At 41.6% G+C, this 26585-nt stretch overlaps 1 protein-coding gene, 1 long non-coding RNA gene and 1 pseudogene across 3 annotated transcripts; 1 reads left to right on the plus strand and 2 right to left on the minus strand.

Moving 5' to 3' along the window:
• Positions 1-530: 530 nt before the first annotated feature.
• Positions 531-2599, minus strand: LOC129833049 (oxidized purine nucleoside triphosphate hydrolase-like; annotated as a pseudogene).
• Positions 2600-2797: 198 nt separating this feature from the next.
• On the plus strand, positions 2798-8420 carry LOC129833050 (rRNA methyltransferase 2, mitochondrial-like). 2 transcript variants are annotated; one of them, XM_055897301.1, is made up of 3 exons: positions 3132-3202; positions 6958-6998; positions 7811-8420. In XM_055897301.1, the coding sequence occupies exons 2-3, from the start codon at positions 6962-6964 to the stop codon at positions 8239-8241; spliced, it is 468 nt and encodes a 155-aa protein (XP_055753276.1). In that variant the 5' UTR covers positions 3132-3202; positions 6958-6961; the 3' UTR covers positions 8242-8420. The 2 variants fall into 2 exon arrangements, with proteins under 2 accessions (XP_055753275.1, XP_055753276.1); XM_055897300.1 differs by lacking the exon at positions 6958-6998 and having other exon boundaries at positions 2798-3202.
• A 16304-nt stretch (positions 8421-24724) lies between these two features.
• LOC129832743 (uncharacterized) lies at positions 24725-25828 on the minus strand. Its single transcript, XR_008756002.1, has 3 exons — positions 25538-25828; positions 25358-25414; positions 24725-25110 (listed from the first exon to the last, which is right to left on the minus strand). It is a non-coding gene; the product is annotated as an uncharacterized LOC129832743 (long non-coding RNA).
• Between the last annotated feature and the right edge of the window lie 757 nt (positions 25829-26585).

Genomic DNA, 26585 nt, shown 5'->3' on the forward strand with positions numbered 1-26585 from the left:
GCTGTGTAACAAAATGTTGTCTCAATTAGAACGGAGTAATATTAGAGAGCTCCGGGGCAATACGTTTTGTTATTCAATATATTATGTTCTTGTCTTCTCTGTGGAACTGTTAATTGGTTCCTCACAAGTTCTTATTATTGTGTCAACATGAGATATTGTCATTTTTCTTTTTTGGCAAGTCTTAAAAAAAAGAGAAAACAAATGCTTTCTATGATCTTTGAGAAAGAAAATTGTAACTAGGTGAAGGATGTAGATACAGGAACGTTTAACTATTGTATCAAATACCCGTCTCATTATTATTATTGGGCTCCCGAGTGGCGCAGCATCTCGGTCACTACGGTACCTGGTTCAAATCCAGGCTGTATCACATCTGGCCGTGATTGGGAGTCCCATAGGGCGGTGCACAATTGGCCCAGCGTCGTCCGGGTTTGGCCGGAGTATGCTGTCATTGTAAATAAAAATGTATTCTTAACTGACTTGCCTAGTTAAAGGTTAAATAAATATAAAAAATTACCCTGATACTGAATTGAATTAAACAGGATGTTGAACAATCAAAATCATTGTCATTCCACCTGTTTGATTAAGTAACAAAAAAGAGGTGCATTCTGCATTCGCACATACTTTACTAAAGAGCACACTGCATTCGCACATACTTTACTAAAGAGCACACTGCATTCGCACATACTTTACTAAAGAGCACATGCTTTAAAAATGTAATATCAACACAATAGTGGAATAGGATACATATGTCAGCAACATTTACACATCCAGTATTTAGTTTTGGCTCAGTGGTAATTATTACTGATTCATAGGCATATGGTCACAGGTAACAAAGTGTTTGTAAATTTTTAAAGACCTGGGGATATCTTTGCACTGAATATGAACAAGGGTAGCTGGAATCAGTAAGAATTCTGCAGTATTTCTCCAGGGATGTTTGAGGTAGACAACAATGTGGGAATGCTCTTTGATACAGTATGAATGAGTCAGAGGCCAGTAGTTTGTCTTAAAGATTTTCTACCTCCTCTAACTTGTGATCGATTATCAAGTCATGACCCTGAAATTTGAAGTAGCCCAAGAACTTCTTCTTTTGAAGCATCAGTGGAAACCACAGAATATTGTCAACCCACATTTGACCGAAGGGTATCTTATCCGAGTCGAACCACTGCGGCCTCATCTCTAGAAGAGAAAAGGTATAAGTTAGTAAACTTCGTCAGACAGTCTAAATCTCCATAAAAACACGTAGTATAGGACCGCAGTTTTTCCCAGGAAAACTATGGGGTCTATGATTATAGCCTATTGGGCTATGAGTTCATCCTGGTCACCAACCTGGCCCTAAATAGAATGCATGAGATTGAGAATGAATATCATCTGACTCTGTTGGCTCCCCGTTGTAGTTGTCAGCTCGGAAAACATGGGCATCAAGCAGCTCTGTTTCTCTGATGAATTCAAATTTGATATTTCCAATCTTATCAAGTGCATCCACTGTGAGGCCACATTCCTCCTGCAGTTCTCTGGAAGAAACAAACCGTTTGTAAGTAGAGAGAAAGCAGCAGGAAAGTGTGTCGCTTTCAGACCAGAGTAGGAAAAAGTAGATAGTAGTAGTAGTAGGCCTCAGACAACAGGCAACAATCAGACCATGCATCACAATATGACATTTATGGGGGTATGTAGTATCAGATGCTGCCCAGTGCTGAAATCTGTTAACAATTTGCATGTAAAATCATGTTAAACCAAACTGTAGGGAAACCTTTCAAGACATCTATCGAGGACTGCAACCAATCTCACCGCCTGGCAGCCTCTTCAATAGTCTCCCCAGGTTGGACTTTGCCACCAAACCCATTCCACTTCCCTGCTCTGAACCCTCTCTTCTTCATGCCCACAGCACCCGTCCAGGCTGCACCACCAGCACCAGGGTCAGCAGCTTGTTGGTAAACATTGTACCTGTAATATACATAATCAGTGTGTAATAATCAGTCGACCACAATCCATGGATGACCTCACTCTCTTGGTTGCATCGAAGCTACAGTATCTCTAGAGATGACACATTGCAGATTATTGAGAAGCATTCTGTCATGTTATTTTCTGCCAAAACACTATTGTAAGAGTTCTGGTATGCAAGACATCACAGCAGTGCACAGCAGCAAACTTAAACTAGTAGCCTTTTATTGCATTCTTCAAGTAGACGAGAAGTAAAACTCCATGCAAGTATCTTGCCTTTATAGCAACTTTTAGGTTGTCAATCTAGTCCTTAAATGGTTTTCCTAGATTCGAGTTATCCAGAATGAATAACGAATTTCTCCAGTCCTGCGTTGACAGTGGCAAGGCCTGCCATGTGTTTGTATTCAATGTGTCGGGCACTGATCTGTAACATTCGACATTGATAAAAACAGGGATAAAATTGGTCGTTTTAGTTAAAGGTCTGTGAAAATGTGTTACCCTCAAATATTGTCGACTGGAAACAGAAGTATAATGCCAAACCATTTTTTTTTATCCATAGCTGGTGATAGCAGTTGCTGTAGTATTACGGTAACCTATTTAATTACACATCCTCATATAATTTAACACGTTTGAAAACAAAACAATTGCCACGCGTTATAACCTCTCCACAACAAGTAGATCTGCGCAGATTATGTGCATCATTGACGTTCTCGGACAGATTAATTAGCTGCGCTCAATTTAGCTCGCGCGGCGCGCCGGGTTGGCGGATCACGTATGATTCTAATGTCACCCTGTAGGACTACCGGGAGACCTAATTCGCGGAGTCGGCTGTCTTTGACTAAATCGAGTGTGTCCAACAAACTCACGTGATCAGGAAGTGCAACTACAAATTCGAACGAAATGCTGTCTGCCAGCAGCATTAGCACAGATTAGGACATCTTTGCCATTACATTTAGCTACATAATGTGGTACTCAGTGTTACAAAAATCATATCTACATACCTCTGTACATCTCCTAAAAAAGGCTGCGCATAATCTGAAAGGAAAGAGTACTGCCGATCAGCGTTGGATAGTTCGGCAGTTTAATGACCCCTTTGTGAAGGCTGCCCCTTTGCACATCTACCGGTGTAGAAGCGCCTTCAAACTGCTGGAGATTGATGACAAATACAAACTTTTAAAACCTGGATTCAACGTACTAGATTGTGGTGCTGCACCGGGTGCTTGGAGCCAGATAGCTGTTCACAGGGTCAACTCAACTGGGGCTAGTGAGTACATGTTGTATTTACCCAACTGGCAGATTAACACATGACATGTTATAATTAACCTACCAGCCAGGCCAAATATATATTTTCCTGCATCTGACATGTTCTGACTGACATGTTTATTTGCATTTATTTATCTAACATTTATTTTATCAGGGAGTCTCTTTTACAGATGAGCCCTGAATTACATAAACTACAGAAAATACACACAATAGAAATAAATAAATACAAGTAGAAAGAACATGGTCATAAAAAAACAAACCCATTCATCAGTAATAAGGTCCTCAATCAGCTTTCTGAATTGCCCCAGAAGCACCAAAACATCACAGTTAAGAACATTTTGAAGATTGTTCCACAAATAAGTTGCAAGAAAGGTAAATCAGCTTTTAGTTACTTTCCAGAGTTAACCATCCCTGAGACTGGGTGTGGTAACTCCTAAGTCTAAAGTTTAGTCAAGATGTTAAATACAGTGGGACATTTTGTAAACGGGCTTTATAAATGAAAACACAGCAATGTGACATCAGAGGGACAACCAACTTTCTGGTAGAGAATGCAGTGATGAGTAGTAAAATTGTCGCCCGTAATAAAGCATAGTGCGCTATGATAAACTGTATCTTATGGCTTTAATAAAGTGGCAGCTGCGTTCATATAGATGATGTTGCCATAGTCTAAGACCGATAGGAACGTCAACTGAAGAATCTGCTTTCTACTATTTAGCGAGAGGCAGGACCTATTTCTATAGAAGAAGCCCATTATATTTCTATAGAGGAAGCCCATTATATTTCTATAGAAGAAGCCCATTACATTTCTATAGAAGAAGCCCATTATATTTCTATAGAGGAAGCCCATTATATTTCTATAGGGGAAGCCCATTATATTTCTATAGAAGAAGCCCATTATATTTCTATAGAAGAAGCCCATTATATTTCTATAGAAGAAGCCCATTATATTTCTATAGAAGAAGCCCATTACATTTCCATAGAGGAAGCCCATTACATTTCTATAGAAGAAGCCCATTATATTTCTATAGAGGAAGCCCATTATATTTCTATAGAGGAATTTTTTTACAGGCGAGTCGATATTGTTAATGTAAAAAGTACAGGACCCAGAATCGACTCCTATGGTACACCTTTCGTAATATCCAGGAAACCTGATTTAACACCGTCAGTAGATACACATTGAGTTCTATCTGTCAAGTAATTTCTAAACCAGTTACATTCAGCCTGGTCTAGACCACTTGAGGAAAGCCTCTGAATTAGCAGTGAATTATCAACAGTATCAAACGGTCAATGAAGAGGGCAGCTCAATGTTGCCTTTTATCCATACAGGTAACCACATCATTTATAACTAGAGATGCAGCAGAGAGAGTGCTATGACCTGGTCTAAAACCCGACTGATGCACATTTAGAATACATTTCAAAGATGTAGTTCTTAGATGAGAATGAATCAAGGATTCTAATATTTTAGCTAGGCAAGAAAGTTTAGAAATGGGCTGATAATTATTTAGGTCACAAGGGTCCCCACCTTTGTGAAGGGGGAGTACATGGGACGTCTTCCAAACCTTGGGGATAGTACCAGATATAACCGTCAGGTTAAACAAATGGGTTAATGAATCAGGGGGGCAGAGAGCTGCAGCAAAAATATATCAAGCATATCAACCCAATCTTAAGCAAGGCATCTAGCACATCACAGATAGTACATTTTAAAAATTTAAACAAAGATTCACTAGGGGTACGTTCATAAATTAACTCTGGATTGCCAGAGAGAGCTCAGAGTGCGCTCTGGGCGTTCATAAATTCAGAGCGTTGTCCGTTTGTAAATTCAGAGCGTTTCGCTCTCGGAGCATTCAGAGTGCACACTGGACGCTCTGGCTGAGGAGTAGGGTTGATCCGAGTGTTCTGACCTCACAACGGCAGTCAAGCACCCAAGCTTACTGGCTAAAGATGGCTAGCAGGCTAGCTACTTCTAGGCATAAATGAGAGAACACCTCACTCTGACAATTTTTCTGACCCTAGCAGAGCTGGTTAGGCTGTTTTCATGTTATTCTGAGTTTTGGTGACTAACTGTGCTGCTGGCAACAATTTTAAATACAACTTTTTGCTGAGGTTTACTGACACCGGCCATATTCAACGGGTGTTGAGCGTTCGAAAATTAATCAGTTATTCGGCTCTCTGGCACACTCAGACGAGAGTGGTCTGAAATCGTAGTAGATCCAACTCAGGGTCAGGAATACAGGAGCTGGTGGCTAAATCAGAGTAGAACATGTCCCAGAAACAAAGAACAATCCCAGAAACAAATAACTGTGTATTCTGGTTTATGGGCACATATACAACCAGGAGCAAAAATGTATTGGGAATATATAAATATTTAAAGATTGGGACACCAGATTTGACATATATGGCCACTCCTCCCCCTTTCTGTAATATGTCACATCTAAATACATTATAATAATTTACTTCAATGTCTTTATCAGACACAGAACCATTTAACCATGTTTCCAGAGAGAACCAGAACGTCAGGACACCAGTCCTGCACCCAAATGTCAATTGTGTCCATTTTTGAAATCATACTTTGCACATTTAGGTGCATTAGCCCAAGACCCCTACGGAATTTAAAGTCAGAGGGTGTATTCAGCTCAGTCCCATAAGAGCTAACAGGCACAGGGTCATCTGCAGCTATTTGTTGAGTGAGCTGAGACTTTGCCAATGTCTCTGGCGAAGCCACGTGAGAGCAGAGTAGACAGCATTTGACAGACCTCCCTCAAGTCGCTGGATGCAGTGGATAGGGGCGGGAACTGGGAGTGTTGGCAGAGCAGTCCACCCTGATGAAGCTCCCGCCAAAGGAGGTGGCTGCCAATGCTCCATTCTGGGTGTGCACAGGAGGCCATGGTGTGGCTCCTGTTGCAGGGCTGGAGCTGCTATGGGGGAGGCAGGAGTATCCCAGGCCCGTCCTGGGGATGGGAGTAGAGAGTGTAACCAAAACTAGCCTGGGAGGGAGGTTGTAAGGGGAATTGAAGAGGGTGGCGTGGAGGGCAGTGTGGCCGGCGATGCTCCAAACTCTGCATGGGGCCTCTTTGACTGCGTACGGCTTGGGCATAGCTCAGTGTATCTGCATGCAGTTCCTTCGGAGAGAAGTGGTAGAGGGTGGTGGGGGGTGGGGGCGGGCAGTGTTGCTGGCTGTTCTCCAATCTCTGTGAGGCGCCACCAGATGCAGGCCTAAAGGAGCGTCTGATTTGTCTCATGGAGTTGGTGGCTGTTCTGTTGCTCATGTGAGGTGGACTGGCCACCCAGAGCAACATCCTTTAACATCCTGGCGAGGGTGGGGACTGCCTCTTTGTACAGTTGTACATTGTCTTAAAGACAGTCCAGGCTACTGGTGGGTCAGGTGTGCGTTGGGCCATAGCACACAGTCCCGAGAGAGGCTGGCATTTACCCTCTGGATGGTGGCAGGGTGGAAATCTCTCCTCTGGAGCAGGGTAGATATTACTATGTTCGCGAAGGGGAAGATGGTGGAGGCCCTTTCTATCACTCCCCTTAGTAATGTGGTCACCCGCTCCTGTTGGACACACAGGTCATTGGTCCCCGTGTAAATGAGGATATGGCTGGGGGAGACCAGCTGGGCCACAGTCAATATCTCCAAATCTCTCTCTGTTGTGGGGCACCATAACTTTGACACGTCTTTATTTGGGAAAAGTTCATTCTCTCATATAAACTTTCCATTTGAATCCATCATTAATATAATGTCTGTTTTTTTGTCAGGTCTATGGAGGATGGCAGGAGTGATTGGAGAATTACAGGCTGTGAGTTGGGGATGGAGTGGTCAGTTGGGTCAGTGCATTAGTTGGTTGGGTTGGTTGGTGGGTTCTGATTCAGCTGTTGTCCTGGTTTTTGTCGGACTCTTTGTAGAGTGGTTGTGGCTGAAAAATTCCTGCCTGTAGCTCCTTCTGCAGGTCGTGCATGTGGCTGGTGTTGACTGTGCTGGGCAGTTCCTCTCTAAGTCTACACACTGGTTTTCCTCCTCAACATTATTCATTGCACACTGCAGCTCCCAACCTCATCCCTATGCTGAAGCACCAGGCTGATCTCCTCCTCTAGAAGATGCTGTGGTACTGCTGGTGTCACGCGTGAGAGATTCATGCTCAGGGCTGTGTCTGCTGCAGGCGAGGGAGGAAGAGCGACACTGGGGACTACGTACTAGGGCACAGAGGGAGTGGAGGCTGTTGTAGGTCGTGACAGTGGAGAGGTTTTAAGTTCAGCAACAAGATGTTTTGTTTGGTCAAAGTAGTGAACAAATTGATCCAAACTGGCCTCTGAACCTTGAACCGTCTCAGTACCGTTATAATAAATATGAATGTTACTTTTGGGTGCGGGAATCAATGTACAGTTGCCTCATTGTTCTCTTTTCTGACATTTTAAGTTCATTGTTGTTCTTGTGGCGAGCTGTGTGACAAGCATTAGGATCATCTGTAGAACATCAGTGTGACATCAGTGAAATTAATTGTCAAGGCTTGACAGTGTTATCCAATGTCCTTTTTAGCACAAGAAGCTGTGAAAATGAGTTATGACCGCAGTTCTACACGTCATGACCTCTTGCATGTTTTGTTACTTCCAGACGGAGAATTCCCCCGTGGCACTGTGGTTGGAATTGACCTTCTGCGTATAGCACCTCTAGATGGAGCTCACTTCCTGTCCAATCATGACATCACCGACCCAGTCACACATGCCAAGCTGCTTGAACTTCTCCCTGGTGCCCAGGCTCATGTCATCATGAGTGATATGGCACCCAATGCCAGTGGTTTCAAGGAGATGGACCATGAAAAACTCATCACAATGTCATTGTCATTGATTGACTTGGCTGAGAAGGTGTTGCAGACTGGTGGCTCTCTGATTTGTAAGTATTGGGACGGGGCATTGGCGCACCAGCTTCAGCAGAAGCTTTCAGCTGTGTTCCGTGACGTCAGGACAGTCAAACCAAAAGCCAGCCTAAAGGAGTCGTCAGAGTTGTTTTTCCTTGCCAGGTCGTACAGAAATAAAAAAGTCTGACTGTATATTTTATAATGTGTGTTGTAAGCTTTGTTCACCTGCAAAAGAAAGGCTTGAGGTGCTAAAGCACTTGAGGAGCCCCTCTATTTCTCCTTCCTGAATGTACTTTTTGTAAAAATCTGTAGTGTGCTATGATATCTTTACCCAACTCATTAAAATCGATGGATATTCTACAATGATTTACATTAGTCAACATCTACAATTCTTGAAACCTTCCCTAAAATATTTTAGACACACTTTATAAGTACAAGTCACATCCATACCGCATCTGTAAATCCAAAAAGAAATTTGGATCAAGCATGCATCATTAATTTCTCACTCGAGCTGAAATATTTAGCCTACCAGAAGATGGCGCCCTTGAGGTATCAATAAGCCGTGCATTTGCAGGCCAATCATTTCTCCGTAGGGCTGTTTTCATCTTTACCTACAGACAAGGTGATATCAACATCTATGGGCCAGAATGTATTGTATGTATCAAGCCCTTATCATCAGAGCCACCGTGTTCCTCAAGTAAATTTCTGTGCACGTCAGAACTATTATTGTTCCTTTGCCAGGCGTGTTTGAAGTATTACAAAGTACATTTGGTATTTGTTTGATAATAAATATTCCAGTTTGCCATTTGTAATGCTTATAATCTGTTTTGCCAGCCATGTAGTAACATGTAATCATTCTCTCATTTAGGGCTTATAAAGGGAAAACGGGCTGGATGAAAGAGCCATGGACAGCATGACTAATGAAATGGCTGATGCCACTGAAGCCGTGCATTATAAATAGTGTTGGTCTTCGCTCTCAGAGAGCGGGGATGTGCTCTTCAATACATCATCAGGCTGGCTTTTGAATGCTCTGCTTGAAATGATGTGATTTTGAATGATTTTTGCCAAGTGGACGGCCACTGATTGAGATTTCCCTCAGATACAGAGCTAAATACCTCGGGATGAAGGCCCACAGTAGTGTTGATTTGGCACTATTTACTTTGCCTCTTTTTCTCTCTCGTCACTGACTACTTTCTATAATTATATGGCTCTCAGGGTTTGAAAGTACTCTGCTGATTTTACCAGGAACAAAGAAACAAAGGTATCAGAACTGTGCAATGGACTGAACACAATTAAATGCGACGGGGACAAGAGAAACAGATACAAATGTCCCTTAAAATAGAGAATATGATGAAAATAAGCTCACCATAAAGATGCACATGGAAGGTTTCATATATCTGATGCCATACGTTGGGGAAGAGGCCCTGTCTCCATGACGATATTATAAACCTTCATACAATTAGCCAGTGAGCTGTGACTTTCAAGCCATCGATACCTCCCTGTTATCTCCTCAGTTATATAAGTGATCAGCAGCTAGATTGTAACGGGTTCATTGTTGGCGTATTGGGTTCCACATGACTTGTGTTACACAGTACATAGAACGACTAGTAATGTGGACATCAGCCTGCACAAAAATATTAGGTACGTGCGCGACAAATCAACCTCGTTTTAAACATTGTCTACATGGTATCGACCAGTGAACTCTACCTTGAATTAGGTTTTTCAAATGCCTTGACTTTTCACAAATCATTGATGACCAAAGACACAAATAATGTCCAGTTAAATGCCTTAGAACAGACTGAATGAGCAAGGCATTTCTATTCAATACTCCTTCAAACTCACTGCCATAAATGAGACTAGCACCGGCTATACAAGTTCCACCATAGAGTGGTTTGGAGCCAGTCACCTTTACCATAAAGCATTGTGTGTAGCTAGGAGAGAACATAATAGATTACGTTGTACATTGTGTGAGCTGATATGCTGTCCAGATTTCTTTCCACCTCCGTGGTAACCTCAAGTTCGATTTGTTATTGCTGCTGACACAGAGGTCATTGTGGTACGATTAACCACAACACGTGTGAAGGTTTCACCTGCTCCAACAGGAAAGTGTGCAAGGAACTTCTGAAGTAAACTAGAAATGCTTAGAGGTGAAAAGTAGAGGCCTAGCACAATCGTACATTGTTTTGGCATTCCATGTTCCAATATTGGTGGATTGCCTTGGTAAGAAGATCCAGATCTTTCTCATAGTCTCTGTGTAGTTTAGGCTACCTTGTCTCTAATTATTTGCCCTTCCATTCTTGTCTTTGAAGAGTCTTCAATTTCCAGCTTCAGGGACATGTTGCGTTTCACCAGTTTCTGTAATGTAGTGTAAATCCACAATACAGGCAGTTGTGAAGTGCCTGGAGTTTTACCAGAGCGCTGATAGGGCTCTGGTAAATCGACCTGGCCGGGGTATCCTGGAATGACATTGACCTCATCCCGTCAGTAGAGGATGCCTGGTTATTCTTTAAAAGTGCCTTCCTCACCATCTTAAATAAGCATGCTCCATTCAAAAAATGTAGAACCAGGAACAGATATAGCCCTTGGTTCTCTCCAGACCTGTCTGTCCTTGACGGCATAAAAACATCCTGTGGCGTTCTGCATTAGCATCGAATAGCCCCCGTGATATGCAACTTTTCAGGGAAGTTAGGAACCAATATACATAGGCAGTTAGGAAAGCTAAGGCTAGCTTTTTCAAACAGAAATTTGCATCCTGTAGTACAAAGTCAAAAAAGTTCTGGGACACTGTAAAGTCCATGGAGAATAATAGCACCTCCTCCAAGCTGCCCACTGTACTGAGGCTAGGAACACTGTCACCACCGATAAATCCACAATAATTGAGAATTTCAATAAGCATTTTTCTACGGCTGGCCATGCTTTCCACCTGGCTACCCCTACACCGGTCAACAGCCCTGCGCTACCCACAGCAACTCGCCCAAACCTCCCCCACTTATCCTTCACCCAAATCCAGATAGCTGATGTTCTGAAAGAGCAGCCAAATCTGGACCCCTACAAATCAGCCAGGCTAGGCAATCTGGACCCTCTCTTTCTAAAATGATCTGCCGAAATTGTTGCAACCCCTATTACTAGCCTGTTCAACCTCTCTTTCGTATCGTCTGAGATTCCCATAGATTGGAAAGCTGCTGCGGTCATCTCCCTCTTCAAAGGGGGAGACACTCTTGACCCAAACTGCTACAGACCTATATCTATTCTACCCTGCCTTTCTAAGGTCTTTGAAAGCCAAGTTAACAAACAGATTACCGACCATTTTGAATCTCACCGTACCTTCTCTGCTATGCAATCTGGTTTCAGAGCTGGTCATGGGTGCACCTCAGCCACGCTCAGGGTCCTAAACGATATCATAACCGCCATCGATAAGAGATATTACTGTGCAGCCGTATTCATCGACCTGGCTAAGGCTTTCGACTCTGTCAATCACAACATTCTTTTTGGCAGACTCAACAGCCTTGGTTTTTCAAATGATTGCCTCGCTTGGTTCACCAACTACTTCTCCGATAGAGTTAACTATGTCAAATCGGAGGGCCTGTTGTCCGGACCTCTGGCAGTCTCTATGGGGGTGCCGCAGGGTTCAATTCTCGGGCCGACTCTTCTCTGTTTACATCAATGATGTCGCTCTTGCTGCTGGTGATTCTTTGATCCACCTCTACGCAGACGACACCATTCTGTATACCTCTGGCCCTTCTTTGGACACTGTGTTAACTAACCTCCAGATGAGCTTCAATGCCATACAACTCTCCTTCTGTGGCCTCCAACTGCTCTTAAATGCAAGTAAAACTAAATGCATGCTCTTCAACCGTTCGCTGCCCGCACCCGCCCATCCGTCCAGCATCACTACTCTGGACGGTTCTGACTTAGAATATGTGGACAACTACAAATACCTAGGTGTCTGGTTAGACTGTAAACTCTCCTTCCAGACTCACATTAAACATCTCAATCCAAAATTAAATCTAGAATCGGCTTCCTATTTTGCAACAAAGCATCCTTTACTCATGCTGCCAAACATACCCTCGTAAAACTGACCACCCTACCGATCCTCGACTTCGGCGATGTCATTTACAAAATAGCCTCCAACACTCTACTCAACAAATTGGATGCAGTCTATCACAGTGCCATCCGTTTTATCACCAAAGCACCATATACTACCCACCACTGTGACCTGTATGCTCTCATTGGTTGGCCCTCGCTTCATACTTGTCGCCAAACCCACTTGCTCCAGGTCATCTACAAGTCTCTGCTAGGTAGTCCCACCTTATCTCAGCTCACTGGTCACCATAGCAGCACCCACCCGTAGTACGCGCTCCAGCAGGTATATCTTTCATTGGTCTCCCCCAAAGCCAATTCTTCCTTTTGCCGCCTCTCCTTCCAGTTCTCTGCTGCCAATGACTGGAACGACCAGTGTTTAATTGCTATATTGTAATAACTTCGCCTATTTATTGCCTTACCTCTCTTATCCTACCTCATTTGTACATGCTGTATAAAGACTTTTCTACTGTATTGTTGATTGTATGTTTGTTTATTCCATGTGTAACTCTGTGTTGTTGTATGTGTCGAACTGCTTTGCTTTATCTTGGCCAGGTCGCAGTTGCAAATGAGAACTTGTTCTCAACTAGCCTACCTGGTTAAATGAAGGTAAAATAAAAAAATAGACCGCTTTACCTGCTGTTCATAGCGATGGGTTTAGTATACCAATTATAAGGCATGAGTTAATTGGGAATGATTTCAAATTCATAAATAAGGCGCGAGGGGGTGTGGTATATGCCAATATACCATGGCTAAGGGCTGTTAATAAAAGCTGGACAGTTTTATCTCAATCTCTTCATTCAAAGACTCAATCATGGACACTCTTCCTGACAGTTGTGGCTGCTTAGTATTATGTATTATTGTCTTTACCTTCTTGCCCTTTGTGCTGTTGTCTGTGCCCAGTAATGTTTGTACCATGTTTTGTGCTGCTACCATGTTGTGATTCTACCACGATATGTTGTGTTGCTATCATGCTGTGTTGTCATGTGTTGCTGCCTTGCTATGTTGTTGTCTTAGGTCTCTCTTTATGTAGTGTTGTCTCTCTTTGTCGTGATGTGTGTTTTGTCCTATATTTTAATTTAAAATGTTTAATCCCAATTATAAATTACTAATTATTATAAATTACAAATTATGCCCGATGCATTGACACAGCCCTTAGTCGTGCTATATTGGCCATATACCACAAACACCTGAGGTGCCTTATTGCTATTATAAACTGGTTACCAACGTAATTAGAGCAGTAAAAATAAATATTTTGTCATACCCGTGGTATATGATCTGATATACCACAGCTGTCAGGCAATCAGCATTCAGAGCTCAAACCTCCCAGTTTATAAATGGGCATTTTGCTATCTTTACAAACCCTGATGTAAAGATAGTCCTACTATTCAATAGATACACAGCACAACTTCTGATGGCAGCTTTTCAGCCATCCCCAAGTATAATGTCTACCATCTGCTTTTCAGAATTGTACAGCCTTTACAAGTTGCAAAAGAATGAGATATGTAAGTATTTTATGGGTCACAACAAAAGATAACCTCTTAAATTCATATTCTTTTCAAATTATTTGAAAAATCAGACATTTTACTTTCAATTGGGGTTGTTCATACTAAATTGGTGAAACAAAACATCTTTATTTTAGCATAGTGCCTAACAGTGTTTTAACATTTCTACTGAATAAAAGCTCTCAACGGTTTAATTTTATTGAATTAATCAACTGCTCTCAGGCTTAGGCTGAATATACTCTACATGAATAAATGCCCTTCAAATTACCACCGAGTTAATATCCTTGTTGAAATCTGATTAAAACCTCAAATTGAGTTTTTTAAAAGTCTGATTATCCCATGAAATGGAATTTTTAAACCTAATTATGACTTGATTTGCATGTATTTATGGCACCACTGAAATAGATAGTTCATGTTAATGTATTAATTAAATCTGCTTATTTGGTTTCCTATAGGCAACATGTCACTTCCTTTAGGAATGATGACTGAGTATACTTTGTTGAACACATTTCTGGCCATGCTGAAATTACGTTAATAAAGAAGAAACCTTTAATCCCAATTGATTGTTCCGTTGATGGAGAAAAATGTGAAAAGCTGGCCCATTTTGTTTTCTGCTCATTACTTGTTGATCGTCCACTTCTTTTGGTATTCAGATCACATTTTAATATTATTCCCTAAACACTGTGTGCTGCTGACACATATTTAGATGCAATCCTACAATCCCTTTACACTTGTTACTGTTGTTGCTGAAAGGGCTAGGCATAATGCCTTGCGGGTTCATTTACCTTTGTGGAGATAGCTGGTGGCTTGTATGTAAATAGTAGCCAATTTAGCTAAAAAAATAAAAAGAATCATTTGGAGGCACTATAAATTCCTTCAAATTCAATTATGGAAATGAGATGACCTCTTTAATCATCTGGCTTGTGAACAAACTTCCACTGCTCTAGAGGAACTGTTTTGAAGTTAACTTTCTAATGTGTTTCCTTTCTTTCAGGCAGCACTAGGGATTTCCAATAAACTTTCTCATGGATTGTGGTGGAAATGTATTCCCACAGGGATTGTTAATAGATGTAGCGACCTGGCTCTGTCAGCAATGAGTTAATTTGCTTTTATGCTAAAAGCCTGTATCCTGGAGATTAGGAGCCTCTCTTCTAGTGGTTCAATTCAGGAAGGGGCTTGGGCCTGAATGTAAAGTGATGTTGTCTGCAGTCATTTGAGTTCAGAGTTGGATGACACATGAGAAATTGGTGCTTGTCAAGTTAGGATTCGGCCTTTAGAGAAGGACTAAGAAAGTTGCCAACCGAGCAGTGCATGCAGATCCTGACACTTGGCTATTATTTGTTAAAGGATTACCTTTGCTTAACAAAATGTGAAACTTGTGATGTAAATTTTTTTTAAAAAAGGACATTTCCAGGGAAAAGTATATATTTTCTAGTCACCTCATCTTACTTTGACACAGTAGAAAAACACTAACTTTAGAGCATTGATTCCCAGTGCTCACATCTGTATGACATCAAAGAAAGAGTAAGATCAAATGTGAGTGCATTAGAACAAAACTGTGGACTCAATAATCAGTTCACTGCATCAGGATGTTGTATTCACTTATTGGAAGAAGAAATGGATGAAGTTAAACTACATTACCAACACACACTTAGCTTGTTGAATAGACTTCGAGGCCATTATCCACATCATCCAATTTTATAAGCAAGCACACATGATGGTTGACTGGCCAAGCATTCATAACTGCACTGACAGTTAAATAAACTTGAAATTTACATTTTACACATTTAGCAGATGCTCTTATCAGATGCTCTTATCCAGAAATCTCTTGATGTATGTTTGTCTTTCTTTGTGTTATCAATGACACTTACAGTTCATAGTTTTGATGGTTCGGCTACACCAATTGGCACGGACACACTGAGAAACGTGTCTGCAAAGGTGCGGGCCCTCCTGAAGGATGCGGGAGGGTACAATGAGGCATGCAATTGAATATTTATACCCGTTCAGGAATTAGGTTGCCAATATACAACAGTAAGTGCTAAAGTAGCTCTCTCTACACCATGAAGTCTTGAAATCAGGCAAAAGGCTTCAGACAGGTGTCCAGACTTCACTTTTCAATTAGACATTTCTCTTTCTAGCATAAATGTTCACAATTACACCCGTCAGGGAGTAGTCAAGGGTTAGCTCTCCTCATCAGCTAGTCTACGGCAGATCAATTGAATTCCATCTTGGAGAGAGGGAGGAGATAGAGAGACGGAGGGCAGTTTCTCCTTTAATTCAGGTAGTATCTGAAACCCCATATATGTTCTTACTGTATAAAGTACCTATACGCCACATGGACTTCCATACAGTCCCCATTAGAAGTTTCTCTTTTAATTGCATGACAGTTTGACAGAGCTATTAGGATCCTCTGCCATGGACCAATTATTCCTTTCATTTAATTAACTTGTCAAGGGACAGGTGTGTAACTGGTTTCTGGGGTTGCAGGGCTGGATCGCAGGCTGGTGGACAGTGTAAATGAGAAGTTACTGCCGGAATGGGGCGTATGGTGAGACAGATGGTGCAAGGGCTAGTTCTGGGGCATCTTGCTTCGTTACCTGTCAGACAGGGGACATTATTTGGATCCCACTACAAGGAAAACATGGGAGATGTTGATGATTTATTCACAAAAACAGACCAAGTACATTTATTATCTGCACTTTGTAACTATCTCCTACAAATTAGCCCATGAAATTAGCCCATGTCATTTGAACATGATATAGAACAGACCTCTCAGGGCAAGAACTAAAATATTTGAACAAATTATTTATTCTAACCCTGACTGATTTGTAAGTAAGTGTACAGTTGAAAATATTCCTGTTTAAAATTCACTGATGGTTAAGGGAACTTATTTTTCCCCCAAAGAATATTATTGACAAATCACTGAAGCGTACAAATGTTCATCCCCTTCAGACCTTCATGCCAAGTCTTAATTGCTATAAATGATCCCTGCATATCAAATCCAAACCTTTGAAGACAAATTCCCTCACTTTGCTTCTCTGGTTATAGCTGGATGCCCTCCTGGATTACTTTGGAATTCACAGTGTAAACTAGGGAGTCTTTTGGACTACATGTAGTCATTCATCTCTCTAAAGATGCTGAAGGCAGAGTTTGACACAGAATTACAGTAAGTTCCACTATATGGGCCAAATCAGTATAGAGAAGTGTATGTTGTAACAGCCTCCCCTGTGTTTATGGAGGGGTGTTGGTTGCTAAACCATTCTGACTGGCTGTCTGGAGAACCAGAGAGCTCCCACAGTGTTCTGCTGGTCAGTCCTGTTGACTCACCTTTGGTGGTAGTTCTCAGGCTAGCAGCAGGAGACAAGACTTTTTGGTAAGACATCTAACATTTCTCTCAGAATGGAAAGCAGCAGGAGGTCTACAAATGAAGGGGGGAAAACGACTCTTCTTGCTGTTACACAAGAGCTTTGAATTATACATGTGACCTGTTTTAAATGACACTTTGGTCTTGTTTAGCTGTGATTTTTTTTTAAAGATTTGCATTTCTGAGGTACAGCACTTCACTTGAATCAGAATTGAATTTAAACATGGAATGACCGATTTTTCTTCAGAATGTGTCAGAATGTGCCAACCCCATAGGATATGCAGTACCAGTTTGTATATGGCATATGGCTCAATATGAAGAAGTAAAAAAAACAAGTTGCACATCGCTACTTTATTCACCCGATGTTTAACCAAATGGAGCATTTAATTAAACTTAATCTGTCTTTTGCATTGCCTCTGCCAAGGATATTTTGATACATTTGCAAAGAGGAAAAGGGGGTAACTGCAAATTACTTTGTAATCTTAATGTATATTTCCATTAAAATACATAAAACATGCAGAGAAATTCCATTTCAAACCCGTTTTATCCTCGGGAAAATAACCAACTGGTGTTTAATAAGATATTCTGAAAGTGTTTATATACAGAGTGGCATAAACATGATTTGCTCAGGGATGTTTCTAGTTTTGTCTAATTGCCAGAGGAACTTACAAAAAAAGGCATTCGGTTTGGCTTTGAAGTTCGCTTGCTAACAATCTAAGGCATGATCTTAATGTTTATGAAATCTTTGAAAAGTTTTTCATCCCATAAAAACCATATATCTGCTCTACAGCATCCAGCACCATATATTTTCAAAATGAATTTCTTTATTGCTGCCAATCATATAGTGAGAAGAAGATGTTTAAAATGACAGGATAAACAGAATTTACACTGACTGTCTTTTCATCTTTTCAATGGAAATTGTCTGATTGGCCTTTCCATTCCAGCCATGCAGAGTTCATAGCTTGGAATATAGTTGACGTCGAATTGTTCTCTCGTGGCACTGCGAGTATAGAAATCAAGAGGCCACTGTAGGTGTATCATGTAATTGATGCCCTCAAAGCAACTCTTTCATTTAGATCAGCTCCGATGAGTGTTCAATACAACATCTGTTTGACAACGGACTATCTGGATCGGGGGGGTTTGGGGGAATCGGAAAAGTGTTTGACTTCTTTTAACAAAACAAGTTGAGGTGACAAATTTTAAAAGTTTCCTTTTATCCTACATTAGAGAGAATGATGCATCCATTCACTCAGGAAAGGTTGTCTGAGATGGCACATTCTTCCATTAGGGTTAAGATGAACTATTATTCTCAGCTCAAACGTTAAGAATAAGTACTAATTACATTGTACTTTAAAGTTCAAGACGTGTAATCAATTGTCAAGAGAAATGATGGATGGGTGACAGATATAAGGGGCTACCGAACACTCAGAAATGCCAGGAATGAGCTGGATGAGAATCAAACCGGAGTCTCTCACTCAAGGGAATCACCCTGAAGCCTGTACTGAGGAATCCAGATATCCCTCCTAAAGGCACAATCTGTTATTTCAACAGGTTGATCCTGCTGGTATATATATCATTAAGTTGCCATTGAACAGTGGGAAATCTTACAGATTGTCCCTTTAAATCACAGCTTAACAGAACACTGTTGGTGATAGTCAATGACAACTGGTAAGTCAAATGAGCTTGCCTTTGCGTCGCACATGAGAGTTATAAAGTTGTGAACATTATTTACATTCAGGGCATTAACCATGTTGCTGCATTATTTATAAGGCAAGTCATTCATAAATGCGAATGGATATGAACCTATGGATGATATAGAGTGATGTAAATCTGTGGTATAATGAGCAAAAGGACAATATAGGAATAAGGCGGAATCATATGACACAGGCTCCGATGCCCACCGCATGTGGCAGGGGCTAAAGCTAATACTGGTTACAAACGAAGACCCAACTGTGATCTGCCCAACGATGCCTCTCTACCAGACGAACACAGTGCATGTTATGCACGCTTTGACAATGACAACATTGTGCTGGGTGTGAGGGCCGTCACCGATCCAGAGGACTGGGTGATCTCGCTCTCCGAGACGGTTTTCCAGGGTGCGATCTCAGAGCATGCGCAGAACAGCTGGCAGGCATATTCACGGTCATTTTCAACCTCTCCTTGTCCCCGACTGTAATCCCTACATGTTTTAAGGTGACCTCCATCATTCCTGTGCCCAAGAACTCTAAGACGTCATGCTACAATGACTACTGGCCTGTAGCACTCACTTCTGTAATCATGTAATCAAGTGCTTTGAGAGGCTGGTTATGGCACACATTAACTCCACCATCACAAACACCCTAGACCCACTCCAATTTGCATCTTGCCCCAACAGATCCATAGATGACGCAATCTCAATTGCTCTCCACACTGCACTCACCCACCTGGATAAGAGGAATACCTATGTGAGAATGCTGTTCATTGACTACAGCTTAGCGTTCAACACCATTGTCCCCTCGAAGCTCATTACCAAGTGTAGGACTTAGGGTTTGAACACCTCCCTCTGCAACTGGATCCTAGACTTCCTGACGGGCCTACCCCAGGTGGTGAGGGTAGGCAACATCACCTCCACCACGCTGACTCTCAACTCAGGGGCCCTACAGGGCTGTGTGCTTAGTCCCCTCCTGTACTGCATGTTCGCCCAGGACTCATTGGCCACGCACAACTCCAACACCGTCATCAAGTTTGCTGACGACACGACGGTGGTAGACCTGATCACTAGAGACGATGAGTCAGCCTATAGGGAGGAGGTCAGTGACCTGGCAGTGTGGTGCCAGAACAACAACCTCTCCCTCAACGTCAGTAAGACCAATTAGCTGATCGTGGACTACATCGATGGGGCCACAGTGGAGCAGGTTGAGAACTTCAAGTTCCTCGGTGTCCAAATCACGAGACTTAAAATGGTCCAAATGTGCATGCAGTCATGAAGAAGGCACGACAGCGCCTGCTCCTCCTCAGGAGGTTGGAAAAGTTTGGCTTGGGCCCTCAAATTCTCAAAAAAGTTCTACAGCTGTACCTTTGAGAGCATTTGGCTGCATCACTGCCTGGTATGGCAATAGCACCGCACTTGATTGCACGGCGCTACAGAGGGTGGTGCAGACAGCCCAGTACATCACGGGGGCCGTGTTCCCTGCCATCCAGGACATCTATATCAGGCGGTGTGGTAGGAAGGCCCGGAAAATCGTTAAAGACTCCAACCACCAAGCCATAGACTATTCTCTATGCTTCCGCACGGCAAGCAGTAACAGGTTCCTGAACAGCTTCTATCCCCAAGCAGTAAGACTGATAAATAGCTAACAAAATAGCTACACAGACTATCTGAGATAACCTTGTATCCTTATTGACCTTTTACTTTTGCACTGTATCTATACACACTCACATGGTCCTGCCCTCTCACAGAGCCCTACACACTCACAGAGCCCTAAACACTCACAGGGCCCTATACACACACACACTCACTCCATCATCTGCTCACTAACACATACATTTATACTGACTCTATACACACACACACACACACACACACACACACACACACACACACACACACACACACACACACACACACACACACACACACACACACACACACACACACACACACACACACACACACTATTCTGTTTATCTTATATCCTGTTGCCTAGTCACCTTACCCCTATACATATCTACCTCCATCACTCCAGTATCCCTGTCCCCTTACCCCTATACATAGCTACCTCCATCACTCCAGTATCCCTGTAACCTTACCCCTATACATATCTACCTCCATCACTCCAGTATACCTGTCCCCTTACCCCTATACATATCTACCTCCATCACCCCAGTATCCCTGTCACCTTACCCCTATACATATCTACCTCCATCACTCCAGTATACCTGTCACCTTACCCCTATACATATCTACCTCCATCACTCCAGTATCCCTGTCACCTTACCCCTATACATATCTACCTCCATCACTCCAGTATCCCTGTCACCTTACCCCTATACATATCTACCTCCATCACTCCAGTATCCCTGTCACCTTACCCCTATACATATCTACCTCCATCACTCCAGTATCCCTGTCACCTTACCCCTATACATATCTACCTCCATCACTCCAGTATCCCTGTCACCTTACCCCTATACATATCTACCTCCATCACTCCAGCATCCCTGTCACCTTACCCCTGTACATATCTACCTCCATCACTCCAGTATCCCTCTCACCTTACCCCTATACATATCTACCTCCATCACTCCAGTATCCCTGTCACCTTACCCCTGTACATATCTACCTCCATCACTCCAGTATCCCTGTCACCTTACCCCTATACATATCTACCTCCATCACTCCAGTATCCCTGTCACCTTACCCCTATACATATCTACCTCCATCACTCCAGTATCCCTGTCACCTTACCCCTATACATATCTACCTCCATCACTCCAGTATCCCTGTCACCTTACCCCTATACATATCTACCTCCATCACTCCAGTATCCCTGTCACCTTACCCCTGTACATATCTACCTCCATCACTCCAGTATCCCTGTCACCTTACCCCTATACATATCTACCTCCATCACTCCAGTATCCCTGTCACCTTACCCCTATACATATCTACCTCCATCACTCCAGTATCCCTGTCACCTTACCCCTGTACATATCTACCTCCATCACTCCAGTATCCCTGTCACCTTACCCCTATACATATCTACCTCCATCACTCCAGTATCCCTGTCACCTTACCCCTATACATATCTACCTCCATCACTCCAGTATCCCTGCACATTGTAAATATGGTATTGGAACTGACCCTGTCTGCTTACTTACTTACTTATTGTGTTCTTCATATTTCTTCTTATTTCTCGTGTTTTTTTTTCTAGTATTACATTGTGATTGATTATTGCGTTTTGGGGTTTGCAAGAAAGGCAGTTCACTGTACTTGTGCATGTGACATTAAAACTTGAAACTAATGTTCTTAGTTATGTCACTATTTGTCTGAGTCAAGGGGGCACAATTAGTATGTACGTTCTTATGCCAGAAAGCCATCGCTTAGTTTTCCTCCATTGTGAGAGGTGTCATTAGGTAGACTTTTTGATTAGACAAAGGTTTTGCCTCCAGCGACTGACATTGAGATCGCGCCGTACTTCACTCCATCTGGAAGGATGATCAAAGACAATCTGTTGTTCGGACTTCAATTAGACCCCACAGACTTGTTACAGTCTGTGCTGTGCAATGCACACTGCTAACTGGTGGTAAGAGACTAAAAAGCTAAACTGTAATTCTACTGCTGTGAAACAACAAGTGAAAGCCTCTACAGGCAATGAGTACTGATGTGGATGGTGTTTGATATTCCCCCTTCATTAAAGAGAAGTTTGCTGAGTCCTCGAGGGGGAAAAAAGCTGCCAATACTTTCCACACAATAAATGGTTTCCACAAGCTGCCTCAAACTCCGGTGAAAAGCTCTCTAGCTCTTTGGAACCAGCACCATGTCTATCAAAGACACATGTGATGAAGAAAGTGGGCTTGGAGAATCTCTCGTTTCACCAGTATTCTCAAAGAGTTTGGGTTCTGAAATATTTCTGTTTTATTGTTGTCCTCATGTCCCAAAAGCCTTTGTGATTCTAAACTTTTACATCTGTAATTGAATTGTATTCCCTTAATGAATTTTGGCAAAAGGAAAAACATTTATCAAAAATACTCGACAGAAATAAATAATTGTTAATGCATTATTTTTAATGAAATAAGCCAGGTATTATTTTTGTTCTATTCTTTTTAAGTTCCATTTACTTTAATGTGCAAGGTTTCTCTACGATAGCCTGTTTCAATTCATATCCTGTCCTTCTCGGAACTTAATTATCTACTATATACTGTCTTTATCTTGACACAATTATCCAAATTATGTGGCAAAGTTAGATACAATAACTGTGCAATGTACATAATTTGAGCAGTTCTGGCTCAGAGATATGGCATGTCAATTTATGTCAAATTCACCTATTGAGGTGAATTCACTTAACTGGACTTTGCATATTGTACTCTTGAGAGTCTTCACAAAATGGTCTCCAAATTATGCAAAGAACACAACCGTTCTTCTCTATTCTTATTCTATTCTTGCATTTGCTGTCTGCAGCAGTTTGTGGTTCCTCCTTTACCAGCCAGGGGTGCCATGGTAACAACAGCTGAGCTGACAGTCAGATGACTTGGGAAAAGCTTGCAACTTCGAATGTAAAAGACCCAGGCTCTACTGGCCAAGTCATCATAATACATTCAGTTCCACAGAATATATCCCTGTTAATTATTTAAACTCGACCATCTTCATTGAATTAAAAAATGATTTGCATGGTTACGATAGCAAAACACACAACGTTAGGAGCAAAGCAACATTAAACATATAAGGACATTATGTGAGCATCAATGTCTAGAGGCCTCAACACATTTACAAGGAAACAGCAAGAGAGCGAGGGCCAGGAAAACAGTTTTTGATACAAGCAAAGTATGTTGAATTTGTATAAGTGTTTTGTTTTTAAGATGAATGCTGAATAGATATAAACTTAGAGTGGCGTTATGTAGATGGGTTTACAGTGGCTTTTTCTCACCCATCCACACACTATACCCCATAATGAAAAAGTTAAAACAAGTTATTTTGTAACATTTTTGTAAGATTTATAAAACATTTTTGTCAAATCTGCCGTTCAAAAGTTTGGGGTCACTTAGAAATGTCCTTGTTTTTGAAAGAAAAGCACATATTTTGTCCATTAAAATAACATCAAATTGTGGTCCCGTGTGGCTCAGTTGGTAGAGCATGGTGCTTGCAACGCCAGGGTTGTGGGTTCAATTCCCACGGGGGACCAGGATGAATATGTATGAACTTTCCAATTTGTAAGTCGCTCTGGATAAGAGCGTCTGCTAAATGACTTAAATGTAAATGTAATCCGAAATACAGTGTAGACATTGTTAATGTGGTAAATGATTATTGTAGCTGGAAACAGCAGATTTTGAATGGAATATCTATATAGGCATACAGAGGCCCATTATCAGCAACCATCACTCCTGTGTTCCAATGGCACGTTGCGTTAGCTAATCCAAGTGTATCATTTTAAAAGGCTAACTGATCATTAGAAAACCCTTTTGCAATTATGTTAGTACAGCTGAAAACTGTTGTTCTTATTAAAGAAGCAATAAAACTGGCTGTCTGGAGCATCAGCATTTGTGGGTTCGATTACAGGCTCAAAATGGCTAGATACAAAGACCTTTCTTCTGAAACTCGTCAGTCTATTCTTATTCTGAGAAATAAAGGCTATTCTATGCGAGAAATTGCCAAGAAACTGAAGATCTCATACAACGCTGTGTACTACTCCCTTAACAGAACAGCGCAAACCGGCTCTAATCAGAATAGATAGAGGAGTGGGAGGCCCCGGTGCACAACTGAGAAAGAGGACAAGTACATTAGAGTGTCTAGTTTTAGAAACAGACACCTCACAGGTCCTCAACTGGCAGCTTCATTAAATAGTACCCACAAAACACCAGTCTCAATGTCAACAGTGAAGAGGCGACTCCGGGTTTAATCTGTGTTTGAAATTAACTGCTTGACTGAGGGACCTTACAGATAATTGTATGTGTGGGGTACAGAGATGAGGTAGTCATTCAAAATGGATGTTAAACACTTATTGCACAAAGAGTGAGTCCATGCAACTTATTATGTGATTTATTTAGGCTTGCCATAACAAAGGGGTTGAATATTTATTGACTCAAGACATTTCAGCTTTTCATTTTAAATTAATTTGTAAAAATGTGTACAAACATAATTCCACTTTGACATTATGGGTTATTGTGTGTAGGACAGTGACACAAAATCTCAATTTAATCCGTTTTAAATTCAGGCAGTAAACACAACAAAATGTGGAAAAAGTAAATGGGTATGAATACTTTCTGAAGGCACTGCAGAGGACTAGTTATGGCTGTTGATGTAGTTTCTGACACGGCACAGAGAGTTTTGTAGAGATGAATAATGCATGCTGTTGCCTCTTGATAGGCCGAGCTTGACAAGAGTTGAGCAAGTAATTCAAAGGCTCTCTCCCTGTCGATGCATGAAAGTAAAAGATAATTAGTCTGGCATAAACGTGATAAAGTTAAACCAGGAGACAGGAATTCTTATTGAAAAAATAAAAATAAAATATTCCATATGCGACAATATTGACACATCTTGCTTTTTCACCAGGCCTAGACTTTGAAGTGGTTCAGTCTGCTAGGCCAAGAGATCAATAAAGTGGCTACCCATGTCAAAGGTAGCTATTTTAATGATGAGAACGTCTCAAGGTAATTACTCTATTTTGCTCCAGAGGATCCTCCCTCGTATCGACAAGGAGTCATTAGGGTTGCCGCTGTAAAGAGAATGAAGGTCTATTACGTTCTCTACTTTGGAATCTGCTGCATCTTTCTGTTACATGTTCTGAGTGAGGAGACATTTTGCTTTATACTTTCATTGGCGTTGTTATTGAAGTTACCCTTGAAACTGCCGTTGTGATGTAGTTGCCCTTCTTGGTCGTCTGGCCCAACAACATCCGGCATTGTGAGTTCAGGAAGAATAACAGATGGTTCAAACTTTTTGTATCTAGAAGAAAAAGAAACTCACACCTATTTAGGCGAGGTGCTGGCCAGCGGAGTAGAAAACTTGGAAATAAAGGAGAGCCGCACACTCTAGGAGCTCAGATGCAAAAATGTAATGTCCAACGTTTCGACAGCCAAGCTGTCTTCATCAGGGTATAATCACAAACACTGCGGGACGACTCGTTTATATAGTGTCAAAAGACACACAGATGTCTGTAATCATGGCCAAAAGTGGCCTAATATCATTGGTTAATTCTCAAATATAAAAAATGGCATACAAAGAACAGCATACAGAAAACAAATGGATAGCATACGGTCATAGATTCATTTTAGACTACACAAGCTTACAAACAATTACAATGGCAAAGTCACAATAATCACAAGAATGTTTTCTGTATGCTGTTCTTTGTATGCCATTTTTTATATTTGATAATTAACCAATGATATTAGGCCACTTTTGGCCATGATTACAGACATCTGTGTGTCTTTTGACACTATATAAACGAGTCATCCCGCAGTGTTTGTGATTATACCCTGATAAAGACAGCTTGGCTGTCGAAACGTTGGACATTACATTTTTGCATCTGAGCGCCTAGAGTGTGCGGCTCTCCTTTGTTTTCAAGTAAAACTTTTTGTATGAAATTGTTTCATATTTTTATGAGATTTGTTTCTCATAAATGCCTACAATAAGTTGCTGATGGGCATTATGTAGCTTTAACTGATGCAATTGCAAAAGTGTTACTGTAAACAGGAAGCTTTTTATTACTGGCAAAGCCACAAAGCCACAAGTAGCCAGCCTGCAGTGCATTCTGAAGCTGGGGTCGAGGGCATGCCCCAGAGAGATGATCCAAATGAAGTGAGTTAATCAAAGGGCCAAGTTGCAGACAGAATGTCCATATTATCGATGTTCCATAAATAAGAGGCACATATTTTACATTTTGACAG

The sequence above is a fragment of the Salvelinus fontinalis genome, chromosome 34, assembly GCF_029448725.1.
Source record: "Salvelinus fontinalis isolate EN_2023a chromosome 34, ASM2944872v1, whole genome shotgun sequence".
Taxonomy (NCBI): domain Eukaryota; kingdom Metazoa; phylum Chordata; class Actinopteri; order Salmoniformes; family Salmonidae; genus Salvelinus; species Salvelinus fontinalis.